Source organism: Myripristis murdjan, chromosome 17 (genome assembly GCF_902150065.1).
Source record: "Myripristis murdjan chromosome 17, fMyrMur1.1, whole genome shotgun sequence".
NCBI lineage: Eukaryota > Metazoa > Chordata > Actinopteri > Holocentriformes > Holocentridae > Myripristis > Myripristis murdjan.
The window spans coordinates 12,768,145-12,792,402 of record NC_043996.1 but is presented as its reverse complement, the minus strand read 5'-3'; the positions used below and the strand labels follow the sequence as shown (position 1 = coordinate 12,792,402).

General features: G+C 41.3%; 2 protein-coding genes across 2 annotated transcripts; one reads left to right on the top strand and one right to left on the bottom strand.

Annotated features, from left to right (window-relative positions):
- LOC115375224 (KN motif and ankyrin repeat domain-containing protein 4-like) lies at positions 1-13,538 on the bottom strand. Its single transcript, XM_030074614.1, has 10 exons — positions 13,428-13,538; positions 8,198-8,277; positions 6,610-8,118; positions 5,420-5,495; positions 4,241-4,564; positions 3,981-4,065; positions 3,212-3,431; positions 2,604-2,746; positions 2,068-2,268; positions 1-789 (listed from the first exon to the last, which is right to left on the bottom strand). The coding sequence occupies exons 2-10, from the start codon at positions 8,214-8,216 to the stop codon at positions 697-699; spliced, it is 2,670 nt and encodes an 889-aa protein (XP_029930474.1). The 5' UTR covers positions 8,217-8,277; positions 13,428-13,538; the 3' UTR covers positions 1-696.
- Positions 12,940-23,432, top strand: LOC115374842 (angiopoietin-related protein 3-like). The gene is made up of 9 exons (XM_030073984.1): positions 12,940-12,963; positions 13,836-13,868; positions 20,532-20,942; positions 21,381-21,491; positions 21,972-22,089; positions 22,275-22,388; positions 22,507-22,602; positions 22,783-23,055; positions 23,212-23,432. Exons 1-9 carry the CDS (start codon positions 12,940-12,942, stop codon positions 23,430-23,432), a joined length of 1,401 nt encoding a protein of 466 aa, XP_029929844.1.
- Positions 23,433-24,258: the final 826 nt, after the last annotated feature.

Genomic DNA, 24,258 nt, shown 5'->3' with positions numbered 1-24,258 from the left:
TAGTGATTAAAATCAACAGATCGGTTTATGGACAGGAACAGGTTTAAGTTTTGTTTCTGTTTCACATGTTTTGCAAACAGTATGTAGCATATGTTTTGCATTCCTTCATGTATTTCACAAGCAATTTATTGTAAAAGTGTTCAGCAGAATACATTAAAATTGAATGCAAATAGCAGTATGCAGTCTTCCTCCATAACAGGAAAGCACTAGGTATAGTGCAGAGTGTATTACCAGCACAGACATTTAATGCATAACAATGAACATATTGATGCAACAATTACAATCAAAGTATCTCAATAAATATTTTTTTATCATTGCATAGTTGCAGGGTGAAGCTGCTACTACAGTGTGCGAAGATCTGACATAACTATGGACATTTACAGTAAGGACAGTTTTTATTGTGAGTATCAATCCAATCATATGGCAGTGAAGCTTTGCCAGATCCTTCATTGAGCATTGATGAACCTCTCATGTAAGCGCTGGAATCACCTTATTTATAACTGTGCTGGTGTGCAGACAATTCACTCCACAGAATTCTGCAACGACAAGCGCTTGATCCTGGCACATCGTGTCAATGGTAAAACCGTCTTTGAAGTGCTTCACAGACAAAAGAGAAGATGGCAGTGACTGTATGTCTGAGACACATATGAAGGTTGCTTCTTTTTTCTGCAGAAGAAATGTGCATGGGTTCCAGTCCTAGAGAGCTTTAGCTTTTGCATGGGCCTGCAGGAGTGCAGCTGTATCCGTGTGCGAGCCTTTCTTGGCCACAGAGAGGGCAGTTTGACCCCGCTGAGGGAAAGAGAGAGGGGGGAGACAAGGATCAAGTCACTGTGTTGTATGAGTTCCTTTGTTTCCAATTCAGAATTCATATTAAGCTCACCATTTCAAAAAAAAAAAAAAGCCAGCATTTTGTTTTGTGAGGATAGTTCAAGCAGTGTATAATTGAGGCTCCATGCTTGACACATTAAATAATGAAACTACTTTCTGAAGTAAAATGAATGAGTTAAGGATTGATTTCATTAGACTTTAAGCAGCCAAATTAAGCTGGGTTTGTGTCAAGGTGAAAAGTGGGTTAGAGTCAAAGCAGGAAGCCTATGGTTAAGGATGGGCAGCTTTTCTCTCTTAAACTCTACTTTAATGGGAGACCTGGACAAAAGTAGAAGATTTGCATCCTCTCTTCTATTGCCCTCCCTGCCTCTCCTCCAGGCTGAGCGATAAGGTACTGTTAGCGGATTAGCTCATCTCAGCCCAGGAGATTTGTTCTACTGTAGCCCTGATTAATCCTGGGAGAGCTCTATTCTGTTGCATCCATGCTGCCAGTCCCAACACTACGAGTAAAAAATTGAGCTTTCATAGACCTAAGCAGCTTTTTGAGCTCAATTCTGTGTAAAGAAAAGTAGATATGCCATTTTGTTAACATACATAACAGGATTTTACAGTAGCTATGGACTTTGAGTCATCCTGTCATCCCTAAGTTCTGAATTTTGAATTTGCCTAGGGGCATCCTCTTAAAGGCGCACGCTGTAGAGTTTTTGTGCTTTAAACATTTGTCAAACTAATTGTGTTAATTTGGTATAACCACCATAAAGAAATAGCACCATGGATGAGATGATTCTATCATATGCTAGTTGGTAGCTGTTTCAAATAATAAACATGCTGAAAGTGAGTTGTCCATCAAACTTTCATTCATAGTACAACCTGCCATTGTTAAAACTCTGAAGGCCCTAGTTCTGTTTACTCTGGGAAGACAGCGCCCTCTTCCTGTGTCCAGCAGACTTCCAAACCCACAATATACAATCTGGTGGCACACAATGCCATGTAGAGCCTGCCATTCCTCTTAGCGATGGTCTTGTTTGTTTAATACATTTAAAAATTAACGTGATAGTAATTTATTGAATAGAAAATTCTACAGGAAGCACCTTTAAAAGACTGATTGTCACTAACATGGTCCATGCATGTGTATGGAATGGCATTCTCACACGATTAGCATCTGTCAGATCATCTGTGTACACATACATGCTTTTGTACTGTGTGCTTGTATATTTAGTCCATATCTCTTAGTATCACCTTGTCAGTCAGGTTGAGGTCACAGTGGCTCCTTTCAAGCAGCAGCCTTGCGATGTGTGTGTAGCCCCTCTCGCAGGCGAACATCAAGGCCGTGGTTCCCTGGCTGTCCTGGATGTTAGTGTCGGCCCCGCAACTCAGCAGCAGGCGGACCATCACCACCCGTCCGTGACGCACTGCCAGCTGCAGAGCCGTCTGGCCCGTCTGAGTGGGGAATGAGAGAGATCAGGGGATAGAAGAAGATAACAGACTCTAACCTGATGTGGAAAAACTTTTACATAAGGTAATCAGAATCGCACATTGTCTGCCGCATAGATGCAGTTGATCAGAGAGTGCAGTTACATCTGGAGCCATTTGCACCCTGCTGAAGGGCACTTGAATGTTTATAGTGACTGTGCACATTGTAAGTATGAGACCAACTACCCGCGATTTATAAGTAAATTACACGGAAACTATCTCGATGGATAGATTGCACTCAGGGTAAGTGGGATGTCTTGACTTTTTTTGTATTTTGGTTTTGTTACTATTTGTCATGTTACCTGGCTGGATTGAATATTAACACGGCCCAGTTCCATGAGCCTGCGGACCACTTCCATCCCACCTGGGCCGTCAGGGGCCGTCAGTGAGGCCAGCATCACTGTGGTGTACCCGGCCTTGTTCTGAAGATCCACATCACTCACACCTGTGGTTTGGAGAAAGAGATATTTTTAGATTTCCATATTCAGCCTATTTTCCCTTGTACAGTAGGTCTGGTAGCACAAAAGATTTAGTGACTACATGTGTGACAGTGCAAGCAAACAGGACCAATGATTGTTGGTTGAATAAAAATGACTCCTTTGAAAGAAAGATAAATAAACAGTGGTGTCGTAGTGAGAAGCAGGTACTAGCAAAATAAATGACCTGGAAAAAACACACACACATAAAACAGCGTAATAAATAATAACAGATTTATGGTGCTGTTTACTGTGCAGTATTTTATCAGTATTTGTGAGCTGAATTATTGTCTAAAGGTGTTCCAGAACAGGCTTTTCAGTTTCAATCCTCCAATCGTGCTACACAAGAACTTCACACATAGTTTGAAGGTGGTGTAGAGACACCCAAAACAGTTTTTTTTTTTATATTCCGTTGCTGTTGAAAATTAGGTTACCTGTGTCCAGTATCAGGCTGACAATGCTGTAGTTGCAGTGGGACACACTGTAATGTAACGCCGTGTTGCCGTTGTCATCAGCTAGATTGACCAGGAAGGCCAGCAGAGAGGGTGTGGTCTTCTTCACTTCTCTCAGGTACAGATCCACCCGACTGGCCACTGAAGTCTCCTCCGCTGCCACACCGAACCAATTCTGAAACAGCACCACTAGGGCCTTCCTCTAGAAGACAAAGAGAGAGGTTTTGAAAGGATAGCCCTGAATAATTTAAACTGATTAAACATTTAAAATGGCTATAGACATGTAGGCTAAAACTTGGCTGGATAGGATTTAAAAATGAAAGTTTAGTAGTATGTCCTAGATTGCGTCTTATGAGCTGTATGACTTCTCTGGTGTATATATTTGATAGTAACAGCTGTTAATGCATTTCTTAAAAATTTGTTTATTGCTTACTCTAAAAGCAGGCTGTACATAGCCAAAGCGACCTTTGGCTATATGAGAGTGAATGTATGGGCGTAATGTTGAAATTATGTGTAGCGCTCAGTGAGAAGCTATATTTGGATGCAGTTTTCTGTCATGGATTTTGTCTAATATAGACGAAATGAAAATGGGCTTTAAAATTACTCTCGTTAGACACAGACCCAGTAATGATAATATAGTTACTTTTCCTGCTCACCCTCAGAGATAAGAAGCAAGCTACTCTGGCATTAGATAATAAGGGGCTGTTCAAGTCTGGGACAAAAATTGATTGGAGTAATGAAGACTTCATACCATGTCGTCATTGGGGTTATCCATGTTGTCCATGTGGTCTCTGAGGAACTGACAGGCAGCCATAAATTCCCCGCTTACGGTCTCCCTAGGAGGTTGTGTATGGGTGTGTGTGTGTGTGTGTGTGACAGAGAGAGGTAGTCTTTAATATCCCTTACAGGGGAAACATGCCTCATAATGTTACAAATATAAGCCCAGCACAGCACAGTTTACTGGCAATGAAATACAAAAATAATGATAAGGATTCTGTTTTGCTCCCTCACCTGCCTTTGGTGGTTGTTTCTGAACCAGAGTCCCTTTCCATCTGCTCCCCTGGGGGCAGTGGCTTCATCTTGGCCAATTTCTCCGGAGCCTCAGCTTCCACAGACGCAATGCCCCCATCTGTCTGCCTCGATCCCTCTCCACCCACCATCATCTGTCTGTCTAGGCTCACATGTTTATCTCTCTCCATCCCTCTCTTTTCTGGCTCAGCATCCACCTGGGCAGCAGCCATCTCCCCAGGGTTGATGTGTCTTTCCCTCTGGTCATGAATGCTCTGTTTCACACAGTCCCGCCCGACCAGCTCTCCATTCGCAGTTGTTTCACATCTTAAAAAATTAGAGAAGGGAAAACGGGGCAGAAATTAAACCCATCCATCAGCCAAATGTCAGTAAACTTTGACCGTGGCAGTTACATCTGTCTATTTCACAAGCCACTGACCAATAAAAAGGACGTAATTTTTCAGGATCATTTCATTTTGTCTGATGAAGTGGCAAAAAGCTTGTGAATACTGCGAATTGTGTGTGTGTGCATGTGTATTACGCAGGCAGCAAAACAGTATGTACACGCACATTGTCCTCCACAGTTAGACAATGTTTCATGGCCAGATGAAAAATCAACAGTGAGAGCCAACCTGTCATTTGAATTGGCTTTTTTAAAGATACAAGATTTCAGCAAGACACTAATGATATCTTATTCCTGTTTTATGGTGAAATTCTCCAAAGCCTCTGAAGCTTGAAATCGAAGAACAAACAGAAAACAAAGAAAATATGTGATGCCTACTTAATAGTAAATGAAGATTTGTCTGACCATATATTGTGGATCATAGTTCATTTTCTATGGATATTTCCATCACAAATTAGGAAAAAGGCTAAACTAGACTCTTCTTTGTTGCAATGGGAAACAGCAAATGTTCATTTGAAGTCATTTGTCATAAAGCATGGGAATACCACGTGTCAAAGCTAACACTCAGCGCTGCTCTGCTTTAACTTAACACTTTAGAGGGAGTGGCATATTTCATCAATCTTTAATCGTGCTGCTTTTTTTTAATCTTTGTCAGAACCATGCAATAAAAAACAACCCTCGCTTCAGGAACCACAAGTTAGTATTCATATGTCAAGCAGAACTGTGGTTGAACCAACAACCATAAATCCAAAGTTTGCTGAAGAGAACTGTTTACTAACCCTTCATTAATACCAGCAAAGTGTAGGTTTTTTGACATCCGAGAACTTCCATCTCTCCTCATGATGGATTTGGGGACTACAGAGAAGATAAAAACAGGGAATGAAATATGTGATGAAATATTATAGGCCAAAACAGATGTCCAACCACATTAAATGCTTATGATGTAATACTATCCTTACTAAAGGCATGTTTAACATAGTTTGTTTTTTTCCTTTCTATACAATCATTTACCAGTTCATTATGAAAGCTAACTGTATTGTATTGATTGACTGTACTTTTCACAAACAACTTGGGATATGACAGGGTAATATTTCTGTGAATTTTACATCCATAATCCTGTATACAAGAAGTGTGTTAGTTGCTTAATTAGTAAATTAGTGATTTTATTTTCAGAACGATTTGTACTTGTACTTAAGCCAAAATTGTTAGAGTTCTTGTGGTTTGAAGGTGGTGAGAGGAAATAGAGGCTTCGAATTTGGTCTCCTAGGACCTGAGTCAGGACATTCCAATACAGAAACTGCTCTATGGAGTATAAAGCAACTAAGTCTCTCAGTTATCAATTAAACCAAACCAAGACTAACACAAACCAGTTACGACCATCAGTTTACACCAAGTAGTAAATTGTGGTTCTTAATTTGACAGAAGAACATTAATTTATCCTAAAAAAGACATAGCCTTTTCTACATGGTGACAAAATTAGATGTGGATCTTCAGCCTTCAGCACTGACTTTCAGACTAGACCAAAAAAACATTCCTTTATTTTGAGAACAGTTCAGCGCTGTGAGAGAGGTATGCAGAAATGAAATGAAACAGACTTCAGCAATGCTTTGAAGACATATGGTGTTTCTGCATTGAAATTGAAATGAGCTAGCTGTTTTGAGAAGTGGCCAAGGTCCACACGCTAACTTGCTCTTATTCCTGTATTGCTGTCTTGTTGTTCCAGCTGCAAAGTTTTTACAGTGTTGTATTTGTGGAAATTGAACATGTATATTGTATCTTACTCTTTAGTAGATAGCAATCTCTAGTTGCATAAATCTACATCTTGATTCTAGTGGAAGAGGTGCAAATAGAAAGTGACCGACTACATTCAAATTTTTTGAAAAACTGACCAATTTTATATGATATGCATTAATTGGAATATTTTAAAACACTCTAGTTAAAGTAATAGACACTTGTTAGACAGCAGTACCTCCATGCTGAGTCCCTTCTCCATCATCATGTCCATGTTGGGGGTAGTGGGACAAAAGGATGTGGACATATTCCATCATCTCCAGTTGTATAGCGTTGACTTTGGGGTCTGGGTGCTCCAGAGGCTTACCCTCCTCTGCTGTGTCACTGTCTGCACACAAGCACTCCCACTGCTCTTCCAGGAGCCTCTTGATTTTCTTTATGTGGTGAACTGCCACCGCTGACCCTATACCTTCAGCTGAAGCTTCCTCAAATTCCATAGGTACTGCATCTGAGTCTTGTTGACTTGTTTGTCCATTTTCACTAACAGTCATTGCACTGATGGACACATCCATACCTTTTGCAGAAGACACCTTACAATTATTAGATTCACTAGACCTCTCCACCATCTCATCTCCTCCATCCTGGTCTACGACCACCCTCTCTGCAAGAACCCATGCCCCAGGGTTCCTGGTTAAGTGCTCAATCCTCTCATCTTTCCTCCTACTCTCCTCTTGCTGCTCCCTCAGCAGCCCCAAGGTCCTCTGGAGCTCCAGGCCACTCTCATGGAGCTTCTGCTCCAGCACAGCTACCTTGGCCTGAAGGGACGTCACTGTCAGCAACTCATCCAGATCTGTGCTGGTTCTCCACTCATGTGTTGAGTCATCTTGATTGATGCTGTGGTTTCTTGGAAATGTAACATAACTTTCATGCCTCTGCCTTTTGATATCTGAGGTGCCATAGTGGGAGGAGGTGCAAGGGTCAGTGGTTCCATTGACAGAGAGAGACTGGCCACATGGGCTCAGGCCCAGACGGAGCCTTTCTCTTTCCTCCTGGAGGATGCAAATCTGAGCCCTGAGCTCTGGGATGACCCTCACCTCCATCTCCAACTCACCCACACGTTCCAGGGCCTCTGTAAGGCGCTTCAGCAGCCCAGAGCAGTCCTGGCTGCGAGGGATGTCTAAGGAGCAGTCCAGGGAATGGAAGACATCTTCACAAGAGGCATCCCTTCCTCCGAGGTGATCCCTTGAACTTCGGAGGCTGCCTTGGTCATCTGTAGACTCTGATCCTTGTCTCAGTAATACTGTTAGAGGCAAGCTGGATGCTCGGAGGAGATGGGGTCTGATGTGCTCCCCAAGGGGCTGCTCATCAAATGCCTTGATCCTGGCCTCCATCTCTGCCAGGGATTTAAACCCTGTAGGGGAGACTGGTGATCTGTGGTCATATGCCCAAGAAGAGTGGCCATGATTGGCATCTGAAAATCGTGACCTTGGACCTAGAGCTCCAGTGGATCCCCAGGGACTAGGGCGGTAGCCACACCCAGAGGGGTTGAGGTGCCTGGGGAGAGTGCTCGACCGGGGGCCCTTGCTTCGACGCTGGATGGGGACTCTTTTGATGGTGTTGCCTTTCTCTATGTCATCTACATATTTAAGGAAGTCCAGGTCCAGCCGGAAGCCATAGGGTGTTTCCACTGAGTATGGGGGCTTCCCTTTTACTCCATTCTCTGTAGTTTTGAGAGGCATACTAGTTCCTATAAATATTAACACAGTATTTCAGTATCTATGCAGTTAAACACTGATTAAATGAAAGGCAATGTTTGAGGATTTTACCATTTTGTCCTTCCATCATTTTGCTGTCTTCAGTTGTGTGGATCGCTTTCTGTCACATCATCTGGTGCAAGCATTGGTATCTAAGAAAAACATGGTCCAAACATTGTCAAACAGAAGAACAATAATACATAGAAAATAAGCATGAAGAGATTTTGGTTAAGTGGTAAAAGTGTTTATTGTTGCTCTTTGATCACTGTAACACACATAATCATTGTTTTTGTTTTTGGGACAAAAAATAAGTATTTGGCACTGATATCGACTTGAGGTTTCGCTCATGTTTTCAAAGGGAGGCTCAACCTCAACTTTATGACCGGATGGAAAATCATTACAAACTCAGTAGCTAAAATCCCTTTTTGTATTCTACTCTCAGTCCTCCATCTTTCCAAGCTTCCTCATGCTCAGTTCAAACAAGTACATAACATATGCAAATACAAACATTCTTTCTCCCTCTTGTCACTCAGTCTCACTTTCTTCCCAAAGTTTTCTGTTTTCCTTTCACTCTTCTTCACCTCACCATGCCTCAGGGCGCTTGCAGGAGCAGAGGCAGGCTTGATGTTCACTTGATTACAGCTTTGCCATCCAGGATGAGAGCTGAAAATAACTCTAGACTGTTAAGCCCAGCAGCTATGGTCAGTGGAACAAAATATACTCCTACAGTCATAAATACAGACAACCATTGTTCTGACTCACTACTCCACTTTCCTCCCATCCTACTCTGATTCTCTCTGCCTCCTACTTTCTCCATGACTCTCAAATCCCTGATTTGCTTCCACTAAACTCTCTCTGTATACCTTTATATTCCTTTCTGTCCTGTTTTTGTTTCATCTCTTCCTCTTTTTTCTTTTTTTATCTCTGTCTTTACATATGAATGCATATATTAAACAGCATACAGACACTTTTCCCAATGGCCCCTCCTACACACCCTCTCTCTCCCTTCTCTGTTTTTATTCCCACTTCCTCCCTCCCCCCATTTTTTCTCTCCACTCCCCCCTGACCACCGACCTCTGTGGCAGCTCGGTGTCCTCTTTAGGCACCACAGCCACCGAGCCACAGCCCTAAACAATGTCAGCTATGCAGTAAACAGACAAACACCACCAAATGGCCCTGCTGGGAATGAGACCTCTATCACTCACTCACACTCTGACAGCCAGCCGTGAACAGCAACAACAGTGCAAATGTTCAGTATTGCAGATAGAACACACATGCTTTATATTAGTATTTACACATGTTGTCGTGTTCACAAGTGTTTGGATTTTTAAACTCAAAGAAACACTCTGTAGATTCACCAGCAGGCACAGTTCATGCAGGACCAGCAGGCATGCAACATGCCAGACCTAGATTTTGACTTCCTTAAGTACCAGATGGGTGGTGTTTGGTTTAGTGTGTTTTTTTGTGATTGACAACTTACCATACACTGTCTGTGTATGGTGGGAAACCCCACCCATTTGGTGTGCTGAGAAAGACACAAACACTGGGAATTATTTCTAAATATTATTTGACCTGGTGTGGCATTAAGGATGTAGCAAAATAGAAATCCCTGTCACTGTAAATTCAGTTTACTCAGTAACACAGGGGTGGAAAATAGTAGAGCATCCTACTCATGTAGAAGTAGTATTACTTGAAATTTTAGTTAAGTAGAGGTGAAATTATTGGTTGTAAAGTCAGAAGTATCTATCTTGCAAAAGTAAGGGGTATCTAATTTAAAAGGTATCTAGAGTAAAAGATGTTGAGTTGCTTTTCATGAAAGGCAACATTATCAAATGTGTTTTTTTCCCCTTGTAGATTCTAGAAGTATGGAAGGGCAGAGTAAAAACTAGATTCTAAATTTAATCAGACAGCAAAACTACAAAATGAAGTACACAAACACATTACAACTCCTTTTTGCCATCTGTCCATTCACTGTGAGCAGATGTCCCAGTTTATATTATGATTTCTGATGCTTTTGTAGATCAGTGAAAACAATTGTGCCCTGTAAGCGATGTGATTTGACTTTAAAAAATAGCAAATAAGTGCAATTACACAAAAAATCTCAATTACAGTAATGGAAGAATGTAATTAGTTACTTCCAACCTTGACCACATTCCATGTATTCCCCTTGACCACATGCCATGTATTCATTGTTAAAAGCATGCAGATGCTGTCCACACAAGACCGTTGGCTTCCTCCCCTGTTGCTCACTCTGTCATTCACTGCTTACTTGAATTACCTGGCAAGCGAGGGACTTCTAAGGTGTTTTTGGAACCCTATAACCGAAACACGCTGAAACTGATATAGTATGTTGTGATGCTGATGAATTTCTCATCAAGTTGAAAGGAATCGTTGAGTTGCTACTCTGACAAAGTTGAGCCCAGAGCCTGAAGGCTTAAATGCACGACAAGAGACCTGGACACCTGTCTTCATCTTTAAGGCTTTATAAATGATTAAGTTGAGCATCTTCAGCATAGAAAGACAAAGAAATAGATTTCTTTTCTTTTCCACAAAGGCAGTGTAAAGTATTGCTTGGACCTAAAGAAAAGAGCCTTCTGATCAGCGCAGTCAGTGGCTCTTTTGTGATTTGTTGCCCTTCTTGTTTGTATGTCCCGTGCAGCTTTGAGCACATACTGTATACAGAGCTGATATTGCAAACAAAATGTCAGTCAGCTCAGTGCAGCAGAGCAGCTGTTGTTGCGGTCATCTCAATCAATCTCAGTCCCTCCCTCGGCTTGATCACTAACTTCAGTCTGCCAGCTGCCAGCTTGATTACAACAGAATCGTAGTATGGTTACATTTTATTGATTTTGTAAATGAAATGTGAAGAGTGTCATATCATTCTGAGATATCCAGAAATTTGATAAACACGATAGCTTCTCTTACAAAATGAGTAACAACACTAAATTAAATCTCTGTTTTGAAAGGATAGTTTTAATCAGTTAAGCAGAAGAAATCTGACTAAGTAAAAGTAAAAAGAAACTAATCTAAAATTTATTCAAAGTTACTAAGAAGTTCTGAGTTGTTTTTTTTTTTTTTTTTTTTTTTTTTTAGAAAAGGGAGCATTATTCGATGTGCCATTCCCATGCAAATTCTGAGGGCAATCAAAACATCTAACAAACACTACTTTGCTACAACGTTGAATGGCCTTCACTCAATGAATTTTGAAAAATACAAAAAAAACCCTCATATATAACAATTCGCAAAAACCAAAAATGTTCATTTTTAGACAGTGTAAATTGCCTGCTTGCACACAAACAAAGTGAAATAAGCATCCAAACCATACATGCATGCTGCATAACATTTTCTCACACATAAATATAGATATACTCACACATTTCCTCCTGACTAGACTACCACAGAGGGAACAATATAGGAAAAAACTCAATAATCTGCACCTAACTCTCCACAGCTCCATGGCACAGGTTTTAATGGCCTCTGCTTAGACCAGCAGGCCCACCTCACAGGAAACCCAAGAAATGAAACGTGAAATATTCACTTTACCCCAAACAGGCCCCAGTCTCCTGCACAATGCCACAGCACTGCTGCCTCTGCACAATACTGAACTCAATCCAAAGTCAGGCTTCGGACTGAATTCAATTTTCTGGACTTTTCAACAGCGAGGTTTCTTCTTTATCCAGCTAAAGCTCTTGCGCTATTTCAAAGGTCTTAGAGTAAGGAAATCCCAACATTTTCCAGCAGCCATTTGCCCTCATCTTCTTGTCCTCCTCCTCTGTGTGTATGCATCCCTTCCTTTCTCCCTGCATCAGCAATAAACCTCATAATCACAACATCTCCATCCACAGCATTCTTTACCACACCACAAATTAAATATGAACTCCTGACACGGTTGGGGTGGCCACCTCCCCTTGAAGCAATTTTAAATGCTGGGGCCTCAGATAAGGAATAACAGCATATTTCAGATGCATTTATAGAATGTGAGTCAAGCAACAGGTCAGATTTGGCTTAGATGCTCTTGGTACCAGATAGTTTCAGCGCTCTTGTTTACATAGTACATAGTTGATAAAATGGATAACAGTGTGGACATCAAGCCATAATCTTTCTTTAAAGTTTTCATAGCCCCACTTGGAGTGAACTTGGAATCAAGAGAAAAGAAACTGCCTTTCATTGTGGACAGCTAATCACATTGGCCCATCCCACCACCTGCACTCTGTCTTTGGAAATAAATGGTTTCTGGACACCAATATAACATATGGATGCCTCACTTCTAAAACTGGAAACCACCGACTTCCTCAAGTCATGACCTGAACATGAGACGCAACAGTGAGATGTGAAAACTATGTGCAAAAGAGCTCTCTGCATTGCCAGTCTTTCTGTTGCTCTGTCTGTCTCTTCATTTCTCAGTGTCCATCTGCCTGTCTGTACTGCATGTATGTCCGCACGTTTGCCTGTCTATGCTCCATTCCCAGAAACATTATTCCTCTCCTCCAGTTTTGGCTGAACAGACTGTGGTTTTTCCAGCACATAACTCTAAACCTTGTCTTCTGTTCAGAGTTGATTTAGGAACCAAAGCCAACTGTTTGGACTCAAACTTCTGTTCCTACTCTGCCCACCCTGTCTCTTCTTTTCCCATTTGAACTCTCAAATTTTTCATTCACTCACTCACTCATTCCTTCCCGACTTCCTAGAAATCCCGCAGGTTCTGTAGCGTGTTTTCTCATTTTTGCTGCATTTGTATGTTCTTTGTCTGGGGATTTTGGACCACTGGAGTTGTCCTGGTCTTCTTCCAATAGCAACAGGCTTATTGCTGCTCTATGGCATCTCAGCTTCACTGTGTGGTACGTGGAGCCAAAGCACATAGGATGAAACAGCTGCCAGGGGCTTCACGCAAGGCAGAACGGCATGGTATTTTAACATGGCAAGGTTAAAATAGAAAGTACGTTGCCTGTGAGCATGTGTCTGTGCACATGCACACATGTCTCTGTGTTTTCTTGTGTGTATCAAAGTGCAATGGTGTACAGTATGTATTATTATAATCCATAACATTTAATCTATGAAAGTCACAATTATTCTGATTAGTATTCAACACAGGGCCAGAGGTCCACTCAAAGCAATTTGTCAAATAGCTTTGGAATCAAACAGCTTTGCTGATTTTGAATTGAATTTGAACAGCCAGTCCTGGATTGAAGGAAGACATTCAAGGTCAACATTCAACATCTCGGATTTGATTAACTGTCCAATTCAATAGTTTTCCACCAAGGGAGAGGGATGAGATGAATCTTAAATCAGAGCTGCTGCTTACCTTGTGATATGTGCTCAGCAGTTTCCTCCACTTTGTGCTGGTGATGTGAGGGTGTGTTTCTCAGACAATCCACTACAGTCTGGTCTCAGCTCAGTTCAGCCCCGCTTGTCTGTCTGTCTGTCTGTCTGGCTGGCTGGCTGTGTGTCTGTCTGTCTCCTTGAGGAGGGAGGTGCTGTCAGGGTAGAGGGGCATGCCGAGGCTGTTTGGTAAATGCCAATGTGAAACCCTGCCATAACACAAGCTGGGTTTGCTGTGTGTAAAAGAGCACAGAGCAGGGAGGGGCTTGTGAACGTGCTTTTCTGCCTCCTGTCCAATGAGACGGACAACTAGGAACCCAGACAGACATAACCCCGCCCGCCCCTTTAGGCCTCAGCCAATAGGAGATCAGAGGTGTAGCCAGCCACCTAGTATGGGAGAGACAACAGCTCGCCTGAGACCCTGGTGACAGCGAGTGTTTTCAAAATACACCCACCTCCACACCCCCTGATAGCCTGACTGGCATGAGGAGACAACAGAGTCAATTTTCAATGTACCATCCACACAATCTGTTTATATTAAAAATCATCCAACACTTGCCATGTGGTGCAACAAAGACCTCTCCCTCTCTTTGAAAGTGTAACCCTATCCTCTGTTATGTGGTCTTTGTCCTATATAATCAAGTAAATAGGTGGGAGGGCAGAGGGGTTGATGGCGGCCATGGGGGTTAATTCTCTCTCTGCATGCCTCTCATTCTTTATGGATCCCCTTTCAACCCGTTACCAGCATCTTCCTCCGAGGCGCCACCACCATGCCAGGAAACGCTGTCTGCTTTTCAAAAGGGCACTGGACAATAAGTAACAACTGCCAAGTCCAATACTAATGATCATTTACCACCAAGCCTATCGCTGAAAACTGGAAAAAAGTCGCTCTTTGTTTCTTATTCTCTCCCTCTCGCTGTCTGTTTTTTTGTTTCACAGCTTTCTCCTCTTTCTTTTGATATCTTTTCTTTGTGTGTGTGTGTGTGTGTGTGGGCTGGGGCGTGAGGGGCTCTGTCTCTCATTTCAGGCCAAGAGAAATACATTTCCCATCAGCACGTGAAAATGAGCCCCCTTAAAAACTGTCACTCACAGCCCGCCAACTAGGATCATCCAAGTAAGTTTAACTTGCACGTGATTTTAACTGGACAATTTTCATGAGAAATCTATTACTGGTAGAGCAGAAGAGCCACTCAAGGAGCTGTAATCGCTGCCTTCTGCTCCACCGTATTCGCAACAAGGATGGAAAAGGAATTAGTGAGAAATACTTCTTTTCCATTACCCAAGCAGACAACTGACTCCGAAAGGGATTGTGGTTTGACTCAGGGGAGAGAGGAAAAAAAATAGTCTTTATTGGACCAAATGACTGCTGACGGACTGACCACAGACTGCAGCACATAGCAGAAAACTTGGCTGAAATGCTAAAATGTTGGTCTACTCAAGGCAGTTTTGGAAGATCTACAGTTGCATAATCAGTTTTGAGGGTAAAGATGGGATATAAATTTAGTTTACAGTTTACTAATAAGCCAATCATGAGGAGAAAAGGGAACTGTAATTTCACTGCATAAATAGACTTTTTTGGCACACAGAGACAGTTACCTATGGCAGGTCTAGTGAAAAGTGCTTATTCTTTCCTATTTGACTGGTGGTATTTGTAGAGGCTGCCTCCTGGTGGAAAGTATAACTGTAGGAAAATCGAGCATTGCCACAAAAAAAAAAAAAAAAAAAAAAAAAAAAAAGGCATGTCTTCTTTGTAGAAAAGATCATGGAATGTATCACATGTTGCCTGCAGCTTCAAAAAAAAAAAAAAAAAAAAAAAAATGCTGATGTTAAATGTTACCATTATCCTAACCTTTCTAAAACAATGCCAGACAACTGTAATCACAATAAGTCAGTGATAGTGAACAGTTAGGGATTTTGTATTCAAAGTAAAACTGAAGAAACTGAAGACCTCACATAAAACAGATAGGAGTCCTGATTTAAGTGTATTCCACCTTCTATCAGAGCGGACTTCTTTCCATGCTTGAAGTCCATTACGCAAATGCAGTCGCTGGTCAGAAAGTTTGAAGGTCATGTGTTAAAGCTGGCCAGTTCAGTGTGTAAGTAGTCATGCAACAGTGACCTATATGCATCAAGACCTTCCACTTGACCAGAAGGCCAGAGGCCCTGGACAACTGTGTTTGAAAATGCAGAGGTTGTTAAGAAAAGCAGCTGGAATTAATTTTAGATCAGTTAAAAAAAATCAGACTGGAAACTTCTTTAGGTGTCAGCACATACAAAGTCCTTTATATCCATGGGAGAATGCCTGAACATATGGTAACAGTGCCCTGTGTAACAGTTTGAGGGACCAAATAATGAATTTTGGTCAGACCTTTGTGCTGAGCACAGTCATACTTTGGCTTTTGTTGCTCTTGTGACAACATTTTGTAGTTACACAAAATCTATTTTGCCTTCAGTGTCATATAATGTAGGCATGAACATACTACAGTATGTCCATATAAGCTTAAGCTAGTACTCTGTGATTCGGTTTTATTGCAAATGTCTAGGATTATAGGGTGTTGAAACTGGATAGTGTGCAGACTTGTTAGTGTTATGAAAATGATCAAAAAGTCTGGTGAAATTCTTGTATTTGCAGCATTTTTGTAGCAAAATGTATCTAGAATAGCTAAAAAAAAAAAAAAAACTTCTCACACTATAGCCAAACAACAGCTCAAGTCTGCTGGTAAAGTCAAGGTTCATCTGAGTTTTGAAGGTATGTCCATTCACTACCCATACACTACATTCACATGGATTTGTGCTTAGAGCTGCATGGCAAAGCTTTTTGATAGTCCACTTTATGCAAGCCATCGCTGCTACACCAATAATGTAGCTTGACACCATAAATTTTTCTATAAGAAAAAAAAATCAGTATGTCATGGAGCATATGGTATATGTAGTTAGAATTTTGTTGGGGAACCAGTAATGGAATACAGCTGACAAACTATCTGAGTAAAAATTAATTAAATAATTTCATTCCAAAATGCTGTATATTTATTATGGAAAATATATTTATTATCTGAAGCACAGATAACACCCCCACGCCCATCAGTTCACTGACAAGAAGTCAACAGAATTTGCTGATATATGTTTATATTTGGAGACTGATGTTTAGAAATTCAAGCAACGTCCACAACAGAAGCAAATCTGTAGTAAGAGTGTGTAGGAATGTGTTGTGGATGTGCCAAAAATATGACAGTGGCTCAAAAAATCATTTTGGCTTTCAGTCTGATTTGAACAACAAGTACACAGCCTGTGTCTATTGTAGATAACAAGCATTATGAAATTATCTGACTCTTTAGTTATCTGTTTTGTAGCAGCAGCCACACTGCCCTGCCAAAAACAGTTGAAGAGAAAACAATAAGTGACAGCTACATCAGGCCATGTTCAGGCAAGTTATTTTCCAGTTAAATTGAAGCTTAAGTAATTATATGTGGCTCAATATTAATCCAGATTAAGATAAATAAAGAAACTTAAATGATCCCTGTGGGGGAAACTGTGTTGATGCAGCAGCAAATCATAATACAATAAGAACAGCAAATCAGCAGAATAGTGAGTATAAACAAGAAGTATAAAGTGATACCATAACCCTAATCATGTAACATAAAGAAGAACTCAACAAACAGGCTTTACATACACACAGTATACACAACTTAAAATTTCAACAATAGAACATGTTAAGTACAGAGGAATGTATGAATGAAATGAGAAAATGAGAAAGAGTAGATTAAAGAATGATTACAGTGTGAAAAATAACATCAATAAAACATCCGGAGACAAAGAAAGAATAAATGCTGAATATACGCAACATGAAAATATATCAGTATTATGGGATGTTGTTAATATTGGTTTACTCACTTTACAGACACTTATACAATATGTAAATGTGCTGACTTGCATATGATTTATTTAGATATAAACCTCCAGATGGAGGCACATAAAGTCAACATTGTAAATATGTAAAACCATGTTTGAGTCTGAAATTTGATTTAATCTCCACCCCTTTTTGCAAAAAACTATCACTCCCCCTCCCATATCAGTCACACACACCCACTTGCATTCATCATGTCACCATAAGATCCTTGTTCAGTGAAGCTACACTGGTACTACTCATTAAGGAGAGGTTTTGTAAATGTGGGCCACTATGCACGACACGCTGCCTTCCACTGAGCAGGGCCTCTGGCTAAAGTCAGGGGTGAGGGCTCTGTTTACTGTGTACACTTTCAGGGCCTCATGCAGCCCTGCTCTCACACAAGTAGTTAACATTTAACAGAGGAGATGCTAGGTTATCATCTCATATGGATGGGAGGATATAGCTCATCCCATACTCCCACTTAAAGTTAAAGGGAGCGTGCATAACAAATCACTGTTTCATTTTCTGTGCATGTGGTGGTGGAGTGGGTTACGTTGGCAGGAGTGCTGCTGCAGGAAAGCAGTCAATCTTGCTTGCGGCCATAGGGAGACCCTGAGCATTTATACCTAGAAATTATTCTTGTTCATCCTTTCCATTTTTTAGGAAAGATTAATGTTTTCTTTAAGATAGCATTGTTCTCCGGGGGATATTACATATACTGAAATAGCTGCTCTACCTCTCTTTTAGACCAAAGTAACAGAAACAACTTTTAAGTCAGATTTCCTGATCAATACTACATGATGAGCAAACTGGGTCATCTGCTTTCTGTTTAAAAATAAACCAGACACACAACATAACGGAAGTTATGCAACTAACCATGGTTCTTTGAATTCCTGTATGACCGCCAGTGGCAGTAAACAGTGGATATTCTCTTCCTGGTCTTGGGAATTTCAGCAGGTTGATATCAACAAAGATATCAAAATAGGCTACATCCTCCCTTTGGTAGAAAAGCCTGTTAAGCCTGTTCTGCCTCCTGTAATTTTATCATGCTAAAATTCCAAGTGACCATTATCACTGGCAGTTTTCCAGGGATTCATAGATCCATAGTTACTTACGTAAATGATGATGTTTCATTTTGCCTTCTGTTTTATTGCTTCTTAAGTACCAGTGGCAGTAAATGGAGTCGATGACTAATACCAGCAGTATCATGAGGAATAAACACCCATTTACTGGTCAAGCATCAAACCACTGGAAGAATAGCCAGTGCCAATGTGTGGCCAGAAGCAACAGTGGACCTACAGAACTGCTCCAAAAGCCTTGGAGAGTGGCGGCCCCTTCACCCCTGGTAGAGAGACAGAAAATGGTTGACTAGGGTATGTGAACCGCATACTGGAATAAGTCAATCAGGACTTCAGAGGTCTAGCAAAGTATTGCCTTTAACTATTGCATAATTTTCTTCAGATCCAAGGATGTGAACCAGTCCTCTGCAGGCACAGTGTGAAGAACACCAGCTGTGCACAGAATACAAAAGAAACGTCAAGATGGTAAAACACTCCAAACAAAAAATCTTGTCCTTCTTGGGAACAACAAAGTAAATTGAAAAGAATCACTCTTAGTGTGACCATGGCTTTATCACGAATAGTCCCTTTGTCCATAAAGGAATAAATCTAGACTTTCCCTGGGTGAGCACCTTAGGTAATTGTGACCCCTAAAGGAGATGTGGACTAATGACAGAGCTACAACCTGTAAACTTGTGTGATGGGTTTTAGCAGCCATGCATCCTGCGTATAGCCTGCCCAGTAATCCAGGTGATGAGGAGTACATCTGCCAACCAGGGGCCCTGGTGCCTCACACACCCAGTGGCTTGTCTTAAGCCTCAGGGGGATGCTGCGCCTACTGGGGCTTTTGCAGCTGTTCCTCCTCCCAGCTTGGGAATTGTTATCCACAAGTCATAGCCTGACTGGAACACTGTACCAGTGAGAGGGACTCTGGGAGGGGGGAGGGTACCATGTTTTTTCCTGTGTTGGACATTACAGTAAGGGTCTTTCCTTCACATCATTGAGGCCAAGTCTAGTCAAAACCATGTGGAGTGCTGATTTCAGAGTCATTCGTGGGCTTAATGGGCAAAGAGCACAGTCACACAACCATAGTCACAGGAAGGTGGATAGACTGTGCTTCCACCATCTGGCCTCTGCAAAGTTGGAGTAATTAACCTGCAGAGCATGCTAAGACAATATGGCATAAAGATGAGAGAGGCTTACATTCAGCTTTCATTGTTTATAAGTTAAGTTTTCCTTTGTTGGTATAAATTCTCCACAACCATAGACCAAGATGAAAAAAATCCATTCTGTTTACAGCCACTGGCAGTCAGGACAGCATTAAACACAACACTAACTTGTTTACACAGAGACCAGCCATGGCCTTACCACAGGTAACTATAGGTCAGTTGAAAACTCTGTGCTTCTGTTTGAGCTCAGATACTAAAAATCCTTTATCATAATCACTGTACAAGCATACACTGCTGTTGTTTTTCACTGCGGCATAAATATCACTTATGTTAGTCTCCTCTGAACAGCATAACATTAAACCTGGTGGCTGCAAGTTCAATAAATGAACTATTTTTTCTAAACTTTAATCACAACAGTTGCAAACAGCTGAGCTGTAGTAATAATATGCACCGTGAATTGGCTTGAGCACATGGATACCAGAAAATCTCACACCTCCGCCATCTGTTAAAATATGCATCATAATTCACTTTGTCAGGTGATAATTTTATAATTACATAACTAATTTTGGTTCTTGGGGCGCTGTCCTTCATCAAATTCCTGTAATGTCCCTATTAATTTTATTAGACACTGATCAACTGTAAGTGTTGAAAACATTTTAACAGACTGCTCTTATTCCAGTGTTAGCTCACTGGTCAAGAAGACACAACATACTAAACACAGCCATTGATTGAATGAACAAGTTAATTATTGACTTGATTTCAGACAGCCTATATAAGCCCAGGTTCTTGATCTAGTGGCGTCCCTTTGCACAGAGAGAGGACAGGACTGCCACTTGCTCCCCTGACATCACAGCTGGTGAGGCGGCACGATCAAAAACATGAAAGTAACAATAATTTTCTTACTGTCTGCCGTCTTGGCTGCTTGGGTCCCTGTCCTCTGTAACAAATCTGAGGACCCTCTCGTCCAGCCCGAGACTCCTGTTGAAACCCGCTCCCACTTTGCTGCTCTGGATGATGTTCGTCTTCTGGCAAATGGCCTCCTCCAGCTGGGTCAGAGCCTCAGGGAGTTTGTACACAAGACAAAGGGACAGATTAACGACATCTTCCAGAAGCTCAACATCTTTGACCGCTCCTTCTATCAGCTGTCGGTGCTGGCCAGTGAGATCAAGGAAGAGGAGGAGGAGCTGAAGAAGACCACAGTGGTACTGCAGGCTAACAACGATGAGATCAAGACTATGTCTCTGCAGATGAGCTCCAAGATGGACAGCATTCTGGTGGAGAGGAACCATCTACAGAACAAAGTGGGAGGCCTAGAGGAGAAGCTGAACAGTCTGACCAAGGGCCTGGTGACAGGCGAACAAGTGGGAGAGATCAATGCCCTCAAGGTGAGTCACCTGGGGTCTCAAATGAAACTTTGGTATACTATGTTTCCTCAAAAGATCTTTTTCCTTTCTGTAGAGTTGTCTGAAACAGAATTTAAAAAAAACATGACACTAAAAACTTATACTGACACCTGGACAAATCCCTTCAGATAGGACATCAGCGTCTTTCTCTTGGTATTATTTCTACACAGAAATAAATGATGACATCAAAAATAAAACTTTTTTGAAAGCAATGCAGATCCCTCTGCTGTCATTGTCATACTGTCTCATTATAATATATTGAGACACCACTGTTTACCAACACTCTTTTCACTTTTGTTGGTTTTTATGATGTACCATGCTGTATTTTGCACGATACTCAACATGTATTCTCAACATATATTAAAATTTACATTACTGTTGTCTAGAAGCCGTCGTTTTTGTCTTTGTTTACTACAACAGGAGGTGATCCACACCCAGGAGCAGAGCATCACAGAGCTGCTGAGGGCTGTGAGAGAACAGAGTGACCAGCTGAACCACCAGAGGATTAAGATCAAGACTCTGGAGGAGAAGGTACTTATTATGCTGTTATAGGAGTGGAAGGGCAATTTCACTAAAACGGACTTTAAGCTTGTTATTGCGCACAAGTATGCATTTTCTAAAATGTTCCAAGGTTTTTGTCTGCTGCTTTTGGAGTTATGACCTCTCAGCATCACCAAACTGCATTATGTGAAATTGTATTTATTTATTTGTTTATTTATTTATTTATTTTGGAGTCCTGTAGCTGCACTATATAATTTAGATTATAAAAGTGCAAAAGGTATATACAAGTGAAAGTGCGGCTCTTCGCTGATTTAATGGGATTGCAAATGTATTGGTCTTGAGAGCTCAGAGGACATTGAACAACTGCAAATATCTGAAAAAACAGGAAAATGTCTGCTTATGATATTAAACAACTCAAATTGCTATTTAATCCACAGAAATTTGCAAGAGTCAATTTTAGGATTATGTCTGCAAGCTAAAAACATTTTCCATATCAATTTTATTTTCCAGCTTACAGCCAATACATTTGCCCAAGAGACCATTGAGAGGATGCCTGACATTTTTAACGATGAAACACCTACCCTGACGCCTTATCTGACCACAAACCGCACAGATGGTAAGATGTCCTGTTTTACGTTCATACAGTTTCATGTCTTCACACCTGGAAGCTCCCCAGTACAACCATAGCCTTGTACTGTGTGTTTTGGTACCTTTTCAATCAAATTTACTGCTCAGAAGTCCACCTATTACACCTGCGAAGCTACATTTGTAGTTTCTAGTTTGGCACTGTGTGTGTGGCTATTCTTTTTAAAGGTCTGCCCTCAGACTGTAGTGAAGTGTTCAACAGAGGGGAGCGGATCAGTGGTGTCTATGCCATCAAACCCAATAGATCTGAGCCCTTCATGGTCTTCTGTGACATGAGCAAAGGTAAATCTCACAAAATTTTGTCAACGAAACACATTTAATGGCATCTTTGTTAAGCCCGATGCAATGCCATTATCCATTAAGTCATCCTCTTTTCTCCTCATCTTTTCTTTCCATTTAGATGGTGGTGAAACAGTCATCCAGCGAAGAAGGGATGGTTCAGTGAACTTTGATCAGACCTGGGAGATGTATGAAAATGGATTTGGAGATTTTGAAGGTGTGAGATGCCAATCTGCACTCTAGACTCTACTCTACTACGACTTTTATTTCTTGTGATTTCCTTCCATGATAGATGAGCTGTGGTGTCATATGAAATGTGTGCACCTTTTCATATTACATTGAATTTGCATCTGTGCATTGCTTTGTGTAAGTGAGCTCTGAAATCTCTGTGACACAGGGGAGTTTTGGCTGGGTCTCAGGAAAATCCACACTCTGGCTACTCAGGGAAACTCTGTCCTCCACATCCAGCTGGAGGACTGGAAACAGGGCAAACGCTTCATTGAGTACAACTTTTACTTGGAGGGCCCTGAGAGCAAGTACACCATTCATCTCACTCAGCTACGTGGAGATCTGCCTGATGCCATGACCAACCACACAGGCATGATGTTCTCCACCAAGGATAAGGACAATGACAACCACCAGAACTCCAACTGCGCCCATAACTACACAGGTACTGCTGCACTACACTAACACTGACACTCACATGCTAAACGCCTGTTTCATCCACAAGTAACATTATCTGAATCTCAATCACAATATGGATAAAAAGAAAAGTGGGATCCTTTTTAGCCAGTACTACTTGCATTGCATTCATTTCTGTCATCAGGTGGCTGGTGGTTCAACGCCTGCGGAGACACTAACCTGAATGGGAGGTATTTCCATATGAGGCCAAAGGGTCGCTTGGAGCGTAGGAGGGGGATCCAGTGGAGGCCGAGTCGAAGGGCTTCTTTCTCGCTCAGATTCACCCAGATCTCTGTCCGCCCCATGGCTGCCCTGAGCCGCATGTCCTCTACGTCGACTTCTTCTGAGACAGGGGCCTTTGTCTGAACCAATTCTCACTATCTCCTGTGAATGATTGAAACAAGCCAGGAAAATATAATAGCAAAACATGGCAAAGCTTCATGTGGGCAGCAATGGTTTTGGAAGACATAGGCAAATAGGAAGATGTTTTCTGGGGTTGTGAAGTCTAAGCAGGCCTAAGATTAAACTGCATTATATAGGATTCTGACTCAGCAGTATATTTCTGAGTGGTATTGTGTCCTAAACAAAGAGCTAGCTATGAAGCAAAGTAGAGTTTGTCCTCATCAAAGGCACTTATATAATAAGAGCATCAAAAATCATCCTAAATTATGAAATCTGAAAGAGAAATGTACTGAAACATAGTTAGAGTTTAAGATGATTATTAAGATCCGCACATTATGGTATACAGTGTATTTTCACTGAGGGAGAGGTGAATGCATACAGCCACCCATAAGCAGTTTTCTTTGAGTCACATTGACTTTCAGTGTACATGCATCAGTACTGTACATACTGTATTTATGATACATTTAGTATTTTTATATAACTTAAAATCAAATATAAAACAAACTATAATGGTGACTTAATGTATGCATTTTGGTGTCCAAGTCTCAAAGGTTGCCTTGAAATTGTCCTTTTCTCTGTGTGTCTAAATGTCAGGTAAAGCTTTTTTCTTAAATATACACCAAATGCTCCTTACTGAACCAAACTGACTCTGTGGTCTCTTGATTTCTATTATTGGGTATTGCCTCATTCTCAAATTTGAGTGTTGACCACAGGATGGCCTCTCCATGATTTGGCCGGGAGTAATGACATTTGAGCAAGGTTATCCTTGACCTAGAACATCAAAGAAACA

Coding starts and splice junctions, on each gene's coding strand:
- LOC115375224 (XM_030074614.1), bottom strand. Junction 4,565..5,419: donor TTTGCTGGTATTAATGAAGG/GTTAGTAAACAG, acceptor TAATTTTTTAAG/ATGTGAAACAACTGCGAATG. Junction 2,269..2,603: donor TTAATATTCAATCCAGCCAG/GTAACATGACAA, acceptor TTCCCCACTCAG/ACGGGCCAGACGGCTCTGCA.
- LOC115374842 (XM_030073984.1), top strand. CDS start 12,940: ATGGCATCTCAGCTTCACTGTGTG. Junction 13,869..20,531: donor ACAGCTCGCCTGAGACCCTG/GTGACAGCGAGT, acceptor GTCCAGCCCGAG/ACTCCTGTTGAAACCCGCTC. Junction 20,943..21,380: donor GAGAGATCAATGCCCTCAAG/GTGAGTCACCTG, acceptor TTACTACAACAG/GAGGTGATCCACACCCAGGA.